General features: G+C 40.1%; 1 protein-coding gene across 3 annotated transcripts; it reads right to left on the bottom strand.

The window, feature by feature from the left end:
- Positions 1 to 380: 380 nt before the first annotated feature.
- LOC102793630 (cullin-3) lies at positions 381 to 10529 on the bottom strand. 3 transcript variants are annotated; one of them, XM_006786557.2, is made up of 16 exons: positions 10433 to 10529; positions 6253 to 6450; positions 6012 to 6125; positions 4898 to 5058; positions 4649 to 4763; positions 4331 to 4559; positions 4068 to 4213; positions 3763 to 3939; positions 3489 to 3659; positions 3229 to 3336; positions 2340 to 2464; positions 2149 to 2245; positions 1876 to 2010; positions 1562 to 1748; positions 1036 to 1181; positions 381 to 926 (listed from the first exon to the last, which is right to left on the bottom strand). In XM_006786557.2, the coding sequence occupies exons 2-16, from the start codon at positions 6448 to 6450 to the stop codon at positions 795 to 797; spliced, it is 2241 nt and encodes a 746-aa protein (XP_006786620.1). In that variant the 5' UTR covers positions 10433 to 10529; the 3' UTR covers positions 381 to 794. The 3 variants fall into 3 exon arrangements, with proteins under 3 accessions (XP_006786620.1, XP_006786621.1, XP_006786619.1); XM_006786558.3 differs by lacking the exon at positions 10433 to 10529 and adding an exon at positions 10249 to 10381; XM_006786556.3 differs by lacking the exon at positions 10433 to 10529 and adding an exon at positions 7979 to 8283.
- Between the last annotated feature and the right edge of the window lie 430 nt (positions 10530 to 10959).

Genomic DNA, 10959 nt, shown 5'->3' on the forward strand with positions numbered 1-10959 from the left:
AAAAAAAAATACCCCTCATTATCTCCAATTCAGATAACTGAACCATGACCAAGCGTGCTGGGAAAGAAACACTTTCTTCTATATAAACACCAGATGACAGCGTTGTGTCCGTTGGGAGAAAAGACTACTTGTGTTCTTGCAGAGCAGCGGGATAAACTAGATGTTTTCATCCTCAACTGTCTGGGTGTGGATTTAAATGCTATTTCCACAAAGGGTCAGCAGAGAGCAGTAAACGCTCCCTCTCAGCCCGCTTCCTTTCATACTGATCCGTCACAGCTGGTTGACAAACATCAGTAAATTAGTGGACCTTTTGCAATTGCTTGCTTGAAAATCTCTAGCATTTCACAATCGTTATTTTGTAAGAATCCACATTTTCCTCTTTTTTTTTTTTTTTTAAATAATTTTATTTTTATACAGTATTGAACCAAAAAAATAAGTGGTGCATTCACATTTTTCCCAAGGGATTCTTTTCAAGTTTGAGCTCTACAAGGGTAAAACAGTGAAAAGCTTGAAGCTGGATCCATCCATGTTAAAACTCTCAGGGAACAGGAAGTTTGGTAAGATTTAAAAATCATCTAGAAGATTTCGATGGATTCGTTTTTTCCTGTAGTAAGATTTTTATTCCCCATTTATGTTTTTACTGTATTTTTTTGGAAGGGGCGATGAGTCGGGTTCCCAGTGTCTGTCTCTAAAAGAATTTCCAGTCCATGCGTAACAACAGTCCAAAGAAAAACAACTACCCCTCCCCCTCCCTCCAGTCCAGTCTCTTCCTCGTCTCCTTCACAGTTCGTCTTCTACGCAACGTAGGTGTACACTTTACGGTCCTCTGGTGTCCTCGCCAAGTATTCTCTTTCTATAAGTCCCTCTATCCGCTTTTTGATTACCACAGGGCTCGGAAGAAAACGTGCCCGGAGCTGCTGAGTGACCTGAACAAACACACACAAAAAAAAGAAGAAAAGAAAGTAACAGCATTAAAATTGTTATTCATTATTTGAAAAAGGGAAATGGATTCTGTAAAATGGACGAGTTCCTTACCTCTGCAACCAGGACATTGTGTTGCATCTTCTTCCTCGACTTCATGATTCGGACAATGGCTGCCTCAATCTCGTGCTTCCTGTCGTCATCCACTTTCTGCCGAGTCTCTTTCCTTTCAGGGTCTGATTCACCTTGTTTAGCAGCAACTGGAAAAATTGGATATAGGAACTGTATTACAGAAAGGAAGTGTCCTAACTCCACTTCAAGGATTGCTATGGTTACACAGCCACCATGTAACAGTAAGTATTTCAGAACAGAAGCCTTTACTTATGCATAACCCGAAATAAAAAAAACCCAAAAAAAGTAAATTATTGTGAGTTAAAAAGCTGTATGATATTCTACTTGTGGTACTGAATCAGTCAGTATTAGATAATATAAGTACTAATATGCAATACTATTATATTTTTAAAAAGCACAGCAGTGATGACCCATAAATCCTGGAGTGTCAGCCGTGACGGACAGAAAGGGTCCCGGAAAAGACAAGACATCAGCGAGCTCTGGTGCATTACACACAGCCTTTGCTCACCTGTCTGAATTTTGACTCTGTGCAGTCTCGAGGTAAACTGATCGTTGACTGTAAACACGTGTCCATTTTCTATCTCCTTGGACTTGGGCTCCTTAGTGAGAATTCGCTGTGTGGGTTTCCCACATGCTAAAGACTGTAATGCTCGCACCAACTCTCGCTCTGGAATATCTGTCTCCTGCTGAATCTCCTGTAGAAAAGAAAAAAAAAAAATTGGCTTTAAGTGAAAAACTGTGACACCATGTACAAACACACATATATAAAGACATTAAGTCATATAATGGTAGAGTGCAGCCATATAAAAGGTGTGTTCTCACCTCAAAAGTGCACTTTTCTCTGTTGTTGAAGAGCATGAGGATGGTCATCTGGAAGGTGGAGACCTGTAGTATGTGCTTGCGGGTGTTAGACCCTGTCACCTGTGCACCTCCCATACCCAACTCTGAACCATCCTCCTGCACATGGAGAAGGTTTAAAAAACATGTTTTGCTGCTTAACAGAAAGATTATGAAAATCCTCAATGATACTGATTTAATCACAATAAGATGCATTTTAATTTCAATACTAAAGCAGTTTTGAAATGCAGAATCTACCTTTTTAACAGCTCCATAGAAAGTTGCGTTTAGGTCAGCTCCTCCCATGTGATGCTGTAAAGTGAGCTGTCTACCACTGTGCTTAGCTAGGTAAAATCTGGTAAATAAAAACAAAGGCGTTGAAAACCAATAAATGAAAAGTACACTGAGATCTTCTTTGTATTGCAAAACATATGAAGAAAGAGGATTACCGTCTGAAGACTTCAAAGGCGTGTCTGGGAGCAGGGGGGATGGTGCATTTAGGTGTTGCAGACTGTGTGGGCCAGTAGCCAGTAGTTAGGACTCTTACTGTGAGGTCCACACCACTTAAAGATGCCTGGAACACGTACATGAAAAGCAGATAACATGACTACACACCCATTACAGCTTCAATGCAGAATATCTGGTATCAGACAGAGTAAGAGAGCGAGACAGAGCGATGGTACTCAACAAATCCTGAATAAAGGAAAAAAAATCCATGGGAGAATTCAGCCCCAAAAGAGACAATCAACAGCCAAATTAATGACCCTATGAGCCAATCATGTTGTTTGACTAACGCATATACACAGTAAAGCCTCCACTGTGTAGTTTAAGGCATGTCTACTATTGTCTACCAAGTAAAGATGTGGGTCAGTGTACTTATCTTTCTGAGATGACTGTATTCATAAAGTAAATTAGCATTTGATATGTTCAAATGTTGCTTTGGGGTGAGGCAGAGACTATCACATCAGCACTCTGGACATGAGTAGAACTTTGACTTCTAATCTAAATGTGCTTTGTGACCACGAGTCAATGCTCTCTATTCATGCTTTAAAACAGGACTTCTAAATAACAACCTAAACAATAACTTCTGCTTTTTAATTTTATTGTGAGACATGACACCAAACATCACAAAGTGTGGAGATAAGGCACTGACAGATACATATTTCATCAAAATAAAGTGTGTGCCTGAGTTGAACATGCAAGGATGTGCTGTGTAGCTGTATGAATGTGCAATGCGTGGGTGTATGAGGCTCTATATCTTAAATCCTGCTGTGCTATCATAGAGTTTGTCAGCTGTGCTGGGTTTTTCTGTGTGCCTTGTTTTTCTGACTGACTTACTGATGTAGTTTGTATGTGTTGCCTGAACTCATCCATGGTAGTGTTGGAGATGCTCATGTCTCTGAACATCCCTTCCAGTTTTGAGGTGAACTGACAGCCGCACTCTGTCTGTAACAGAAAGAGACAAAGAAAATGACAAGAACCCTCTGACAAAGATTTAGACAGGTGAAGAGAGGAAGCATGAGATAAATGATATGAGAATGGACAAGTCCCATGCATAAATTTATATACAAAACTACTACTTTTTAAATGGTTTTTACCTTGAGCTTAGAGATCATGTTCTTTTCTGAGTCGTCTGAGACACTCTTGTTACTGAGCAGCCGACGACCCAAATGCTGCTTGTAGTACCTTTCAAAAACATCCTTCTCCTGCATGAACCGGAACAACACCATGGCCTTGTCAAGAATCGACTCCACTTCCTGTTCCGTCAACTATTCAAACAAGAAAAGGGGAGAAACAAGATAAAAAGTAGAAGTCAGCTGCTAACAGAAAACTCTAAATGACCTACTTAAGGTTTTTGAAGAAGCCACTCACCCCTTTGACTCCCTTCTTGAGCTTGTCATCAATAAAGAGTGAAAGGTACTCTGGAGAGCGGGAGTTGAGGTTCAGGAAATACTCAAAGTCTCCAGCTATAGTTTGTTTGAAGAGTCTGTCGTTGTTGAAGGCCTCGAGGAGGAACCGATCAAATCGTGTTTTCAGGTCTAGCAAACCCTGTTCAAAAGGTGGTAACAAAGAAGTTATGTAATCCAGCACGATACAAGTGTCTCTTGGTACTTTAAGCATGATTAACCTGATATTTAAATCTTCTAATGCTACACTTTTTTCAGATAGAGGCATACCTGAATGTAGTCAACGGGGTTTTTGCCCTCTCCCTCTTCTGACACCAGAGCTTTGCCTTGCTCTCTCAAGTACGAGCTCATACACTCGCACATTGTTTTCAGGCCATTTGGCACACGACTAAACAGCTTGTACATGCATGCCAGGTCTGAGAGTGAGACATGAAGTAAAAAACAATGAGAAAGGACATTCTTTGGTGTTTTTTTAATTTTTTTATTTCTGAATTACGTGCACAGAAAAGTCATGAATGATTTAATGCTTTTACCTTCCGTCTTGCCATTCTTAAGCATATGGACCAAGCCAGAGTTCTCCATCTCCACAATGGTCTTCATGTGTTTTGAAATTAGCTCCCTTTCCACTACTTTGACAATGGGTTCCTCTGTGGACTTGTCCAGGCAATGCATAACTCGCTCAATCTCTTCATTGATTCTGGCCTCTACCTTCTTTATGTAGACACTGGCACAGTTTTCAGCTAAGAACTTTTGGCTTTCCATCTGAAACAAGCACACATTGTGTGTTGTTATAGAAATTATTTAGAATAGCAACAAAAAGATGGAGTAAAAAGTGCATAGCACAGACTCACCTGGAAGAATTCTGCTGACATATCTAAGAAAGGACCCTCAAAGTCCTCCTCGTATACAGACCTGCCATCCAGGCCTAGAATCATCAGCATCTGGCAGGCATTTCTGATTGCTCCCCTGCAATGAATTGTAGAGCATTCGAAATAAGGACAGAAAACTAGCTCATCACTCAATTTTGTACTTGAACAAACTTTCCGTTCTGCAGTAAAGGTGTTCTAAAGACCAAGAAGTGAAGCACTATTCTTTCACACCTGTCTACAACCTCTCCCTTTCTTTCCCGTGCAATCATGTCCAGTAAGGTCTGTCGTAGGTGATCCCGAATGCAGCCGTAGCGCACCACCTGGTCTCTGAATATGATGAGGCCGAGGTTGTAGACATTTTCCACATTGTTTTGCTGAACATAGACCCTGTCCTAGAAGACATGACAACAGAAGATGCAGTTTTCTATGAAAATATGTACTATGATAAACTATGGTATCAAAAAAGGGATGGATTTGCCGTACTGTGATTATACAAATACATAGTAGCATATGTAAATTTACAAAGTAAGAAGTGGCTTCCAATAAGGTAAGTTGTCAGCCTTCAGTAGATTAAAACAAACAAACAAAAAAACCCACTGTCTGGGCTAAAGAAAGAGGACAGTACAGAACTAAAGAACTCCAGGACAGCTGTGTAGTCTCTGTACTGACGGTGCCATTGTTTAGCCTACTGTTTTCTAAGGAGCTTGGAAAGAAGAGCGTTTGGACTTCTTTGAGTTGCTTGAAGACGTTTCACCTCTCATCCGAGAAGCTTCTTCAGTTCTAAGGTCAAATGGTGGAGAGTCCCAGATTTAAACCCAGTGGGAGTTTCCCCCCAAAGAGGGACAAAAGGACCCCCTGATGATTCTCTACCTAATCAAATGAGCCAAGGTGTGAAAGCGGGTGTGAGTCACAATCAGCCAGGGTTTCAGGTGAGCTCATTGTGAAACCTAGCCCCACCCCATCATGTGATTTCCTGAGGTCAGATGACCCAGGATGTGAGTGGGCGTTAAGGCGTCTGGGAAGGGATCTCGAAACTGGATTATAGATGTCAGACAGTTGGTGTCGTAAACCACCGCTTCTGTTTAAAGATGGTCGCTCACAGTGGACGTAAATGGCTTCTTTCACTCCTCTTTCAAACCATCTGAGGAGTGAAAGAAGCCATTTACGTCCACTGTTAACACAAATGGCCATCCCTTAAATATCACAAAATTATTTCCATGTGCAAAAACACCAAACAACAGTTACAAATGCTCTATGAAATCTTAAAGATCTTTTACAATTACTGATGTCCAGCTTCAGAACTTTTTACATGAGGAGTATGACTAAAACACAAATGCATACCTACCATGTACATGAGGATGTCTCTGATCATGACCATGGCAGTCTGGTGGTCATTCCAGGCCTGATTCAATGTTTGCAGAAAATTATTATTTAAGGAGTTTAGGACATCTTCCCGTACCTGAAGATATAAATAGTCAAATAAAGTCATCTCAACATCTGGTGTGGTATTATGAATAATTGTCTTCTTTTCAGATCCCTTCTCATCATTGTCTAAAATACTTTGAAACTGATGAGAGTTTCTTTACCTTGTTGATGAGGTGCTCAGTGACCACCTCCCTCAGGCCTGTGTACAGCTTCTCCCCATGTTTGTGGAGCACCATTGTGTAGGCGTTCCTGTACAGCTCCTCAAAGCTCAGTCCACTGTTGTTTTTCCTCTGAATCTCCTGGATAGCATTCTTTAGAAGGTCCCAGATGTTGTTCACATATTTCTCATCCATTGTCATCTGTGAGAGACAAATATTAAATTCAGATACTTTGATTAATGCCTTTTTTGTTTACAATGAAAAAGGATTAGTCTTTCCAAAGCAGGTCTATCTGATGTATCTCATGTCTTTTGTATACTCTTGCAAATGGTCAGTAACTGTTTTGTAAAAATATAGACATAACTTTTTTTCTCCCTTCTGTTGGAAATTAGTGTAGGAATGTTGAAAGCCACATCTCTGAAACGAGGAAACAATGCATAATGCCTGGACTATTCTGTTGTCTGTCACATATTTTTGCATGTGGCATCTGCCAATATTCTACCAAAGAGAGAGCAAAAGAGACAGACTACCATCTACTTCAGCAACCTGAATATTATGCCAAAAACAAGCAAGGGTGGCTTGTTTAACAGGTTACCAAACCCCCTGCTTTCTGCTTCATAAAAAAATTATTATTTTTTTCTTAATTCATGACAAACAATTAAACTCTCTAAATCAAGAAATAAGGCAACTGAGTCATAACATTTGAAAACAACTGTACCTATAAAAGAGGTAGGTAAGTAGGAAGTAGATGTGAATTCTCTCAGCAGAAATCTTAACCTGATTTCAGTGGAAAACAAGAGCCAAGCTGTTCAATCTGCTAGAAATGTTTTCTCATTTTTTTCCTTCTATAAATACCTTTTCTTCTGACAGTTGTATGTTACTGGGACTGTAAATGGCATGTTAAAGCTTTTATCTCTTAAGGGAGTCTATTATGCATTTTGAAAAGGTGTTTAGGATCATCATCTATATCTTGGTTGTGTGTTCATTGAACAATGGACCATTTCATTTTTTTTCTCTTTTTTGGCCAAATATACCCCGCTAACTACTGACAAAATCATTCTTATTTTTGCTTCATCATCTGTTTTGGGTTTTTCTTTTTCTAAACTGTCCTAAATGTATCAGGCTTGATCATATGCTTATATGCAAACGTCTAAGTGTGAATTTGTGGTAGGGGTGGCTGTGATGGGTTGGCCAACATCAACACCATAACCTGTTCAAGTTATTTTGACCATGTTTACTTTAGCACCTTGTTGGGATGAAGTTGCGCTAGCTCTCCAGCTAACTCTGCATGACAATGTGCGTTGATATCCTCCGCGGGCGGAAGCAAAAGCGTAGCGTGAAAAAATAGCAACAAACAACCCTGCTTATCGTTACCATAGCGCACTGATACCTGCAGACTGACTTAGCAAATGTCAAGACAGCTAACACGGCCAGGCCCGCTACTTAGCTAGCCATCTTCTCACTGAAGTTTCAATTAATGCTAACATAAGCTCATGACAAATGACGGTGACATTTACAAACCAATAAGCCAGCTAGCATTAAATAAACTGCACGATAATACGCCCAAGGTAACTGCTCAGATTGAAGCAGTTTTCGCTTGAGTGACATTTTTTTTTCTCGATTGAGCAACTAGTTAGCAGGCAATTACTAGCATAAAGACCTGTCATCCCCTGACTCGTCTCATAGTTTCGGCTCATTTTACAAAGCTCATTCAGTTCTCAGTACTCACAGGAAAGGCTCGTATCCTCATCTTGGTGTCCTTCTTGGGGCCGCTTTTTAGGTTGGACATGATTAGTTGCAACGACTATCCTTTCTAAGTTGACTTAAAGACTACATGAAAGGCAGCTGCTAATTTGCTTTCAGCGCCCGGAAAGCGACAGAGAAACTCGGTGACCTCCCCTGTGGGAATTAGGTCGCCCTGTGTGTCTGTTGTGTTGTTGTCAGTCGTTCTCCTCAGTGGTTTTGGCTAGTGTTAGCTTGTATGCAGTGATGGCGGACGGCTGTTCTCCACTGCGCAATCCGAAATCTCGCGAGAGGAGAAAAGTCACTAACAGGTGCATTCCACAGGTTGGAAGTTAGCGGCTTTTTTTTTAATAAGCTTTATTGACAAAGCACAAAATATAGATACAAATTACAAAAACACAGTGTCAGGGGGTTTGGTAAAAAACAAAATAGAACAGTCTAGTAAAGAATCACATAACATTGAACAGGGAACATAAGTTTATGGTTTTGACAGCGTTTACATTTTGGGAATGTTGTATGGTTTTAACATATTGTTTGGTTTCATTTAAAAAGCACTGAAAGGATGGTTTTGCGTTAGAAAATTTAAATTTATGTATATGAAATTTAGCCAGTAATATCAGTAAATTAATAAATTAAAATTCGTTTGCCCTGTCCGTGGGGTACTTAAAGAAACCAAACAGTATTTTCTCATAACAAAGAGAGAACTCAGAAAAGATAAAAGAAACAACAAAAACATAAGCATAAATTAGACGAGATGATCCCTCCGCTTTCGTGAGTAAAACTCTCCCTTTACTGGATAAATCCCGCTGCAGCTAAGCATTATGTTTTATCCAAAATAGGAGTTAAATTATGGGAGAACCTGGTGGATTGATTTTTATTAATGATGATACCAAGGTAAGTGACAGACTCTTTCACTGGGATGCCAGCAATAGATAGACTGGTACAATTTCTAAGGGCAAGCAGTTCACATTTGCCAATGTTTAAGTGGAGTCCTGAAGCTAAAGTAAAGGCATTAATTGTGTTAATAGCTATCTGCACCTGTGAAGCATGTTTTAAAAAGAGAGTTTTTTTGCTGCAGATGAGCCATACTCTCTTAAATATTAGGGGGCTTTAAATTCGAAGAGTTCCAAATTTTGACAGTAGAGATGACTGGTTAGGGCTTTATCCCAGAAATGTTTCATTAATGACAAAATATCTTCAATCCCTTTTTCATGTTTTAGAAGGGAATTATTAAGTTTCTAGTAGCAGCTCCTACAAGTTTGGGCAGCATTAGGAGACTTGAAGTGATACTGCTTTGTGGTCCGTGAGTGGAGTTGGCATTATATTGACTATAACATTATTTCTATCTAAGTAATCAGAGACTAACCAGAAGTCAATACGGGATTTAGAAGAGTTGGATTTGTTACTCTATGTAAATAGTCTGGCTTTAGGGTTTTTAAATTCTCCAAATGTCTATTAAATGATTTTTTTTGCATAAATGTATTTAAACAACAGGACAGAGTTATTTGAGCTAGGTGGCCATCTGTCTAGTGAAGGATCTGGTGCAATGTTAACATCGCCGAGTTAGATGTCGAGTACTTTTCTGGAGATGTCTTCTTGCTTTTGCTCAGGGACACCTGATGGAACCTCAGGCATCTCTGATGGTATCTTTCAACTTCCTTGACTTTCAGTTCTACTTGAGACAATCTGCTGCTGTTTTTCTTACAAGTAGCTTTAACTGTTTTGGTTACATTCTTCAAAGATTCTACTTCCAAGAACATGAAGCCAATAGACTTCTTCATGGCCTCGGTGTTAACAGTATTCTTGCTGACCATAGCCTCCAGATTATCCAGAGCGCTCATTAATTAAAGTAGCAATGTTGTTTTGCACATCAGCAAGAGTTATATCACCTTTGTGTTTTTTACCATCGGGTCTGGCCGGAATATCGGGGTCCGAAACCGGCAGTGGCATCAGTTCAGGACTTTTGCTGCAGTTGTAGTCATGTTCGGCAGCCACGGCATTCTTGGGAGTGGTTTTTGAGCCAGCTACACATGTATTTGTCTCCATTTCCTTGGTTGCTCATTTCGTTAGACTTTTACATTTCATAGGTGTTTCTTTTTCCTTCCTTTTACTACCCTGAGTTGTTGGAAACATCTGAGCTATCGCTTTGCAAAGAAGCTAGGGTCACGGAATAGTTCTTTTAAGTATGGTTCAGGAAGCCGTTACTTAGAAGTACAGCATACATGTACTGAAGGAACAGTCAGTAGGATAACTCACTTGTAATTCAGAGAAAAAACGAAGGCTGAAAGGGAAGTAAAACTGCAAAATCCTGCCAAGCCGCGGAGAACGGCGTCTACCTCGGTCGCTATCTTGGCTCCGTTAGCGGTTCATAGTTTATCAACCGTTTCATCTTAAAGTAAAACACAAGAAAGCACAATGTATAGAAAAAATATTCAATTACCTTTTGAATCCTTCATAGTACCATCAACTTTATCACTTTATTTATCTCTCACTGCCATTTGTAAGCGAGGACATAGGTTGCTAGGAGATATATTGGAATTTTGTGAAATATATTGTAGTTTGACTCATGAGGGGGGGGCTTACTGGCTTAAGCCCGGTGTCGAAGGGGGGGGGGAGGTTACTGGGCTTAAGCCTGCGTCAGACTATAATTTGTTTCATAGTTAGATGCCTGACTGACAACTGTGTAAAACAAAAATTACACACAATATTCGAAGCACATAGCGCACAGTCGTAAATTCCCCCTAATTTTGGTATGATCCGAGCTCGGACACTAGCCGACTGAGCACAGCGTTTATGCACGTGAGCGAGGGGAAGAAGCTGCTGCGTGCGAATTTGCTGTAGGAGAAGTGCAGACAGGCAGACAGAGGAGAGCTTAAGTCTGACCAGGTACCAAAGCAAATCATTCGAACTGTACAAATAATGTAAATATGACGGTGTATCACAAAAGATTGATATCAAACTGATCAC

Source organism: Neolamprologus brichardi, chromosome 18 (genome assembly GCF_056152115.1).
Source record: "Neolamprologus brichardi isolate AB-2024 chromosome 18, ASM5615211v1, whole genome shotgun sequence".
Taxonomy (NCBI): domain Eukaryota; kingdom Metazoa; phylum Chordata; class Actinopteri; order Cichliformes; family Cichlidae; genus Neolamprologus; species Neolamprologus brichardi.

What these genes read in the sequence shown, in the direction of transcription:
- LOC102793630 (XM_006786556.3), bottom strand. Translation starts at nt 8,038, where the DNA reads ATGTCCAACCTAAAAAGCGGCCCCAAGAAGGACACCAAGATGAGGATA. An exon ending in TAAGAATGGCAAGACGGAAG is followed by an intron (nt 4,214 to 4,330) that starts GTAAAAGCATTA and finishes TCTCACTCTCAG; the next exon opens with ACCTGGCATGCATGTACAAG. An exon ending in TCTATGGAGCTGTTAAAAAG is followed by an intron (nt 2,011 to 2,148) that starts GTAGATTCTGCA and finishes CTCCATGTGCAG; the next exon opens with GAGGATGGTTCAGAGTTGGG.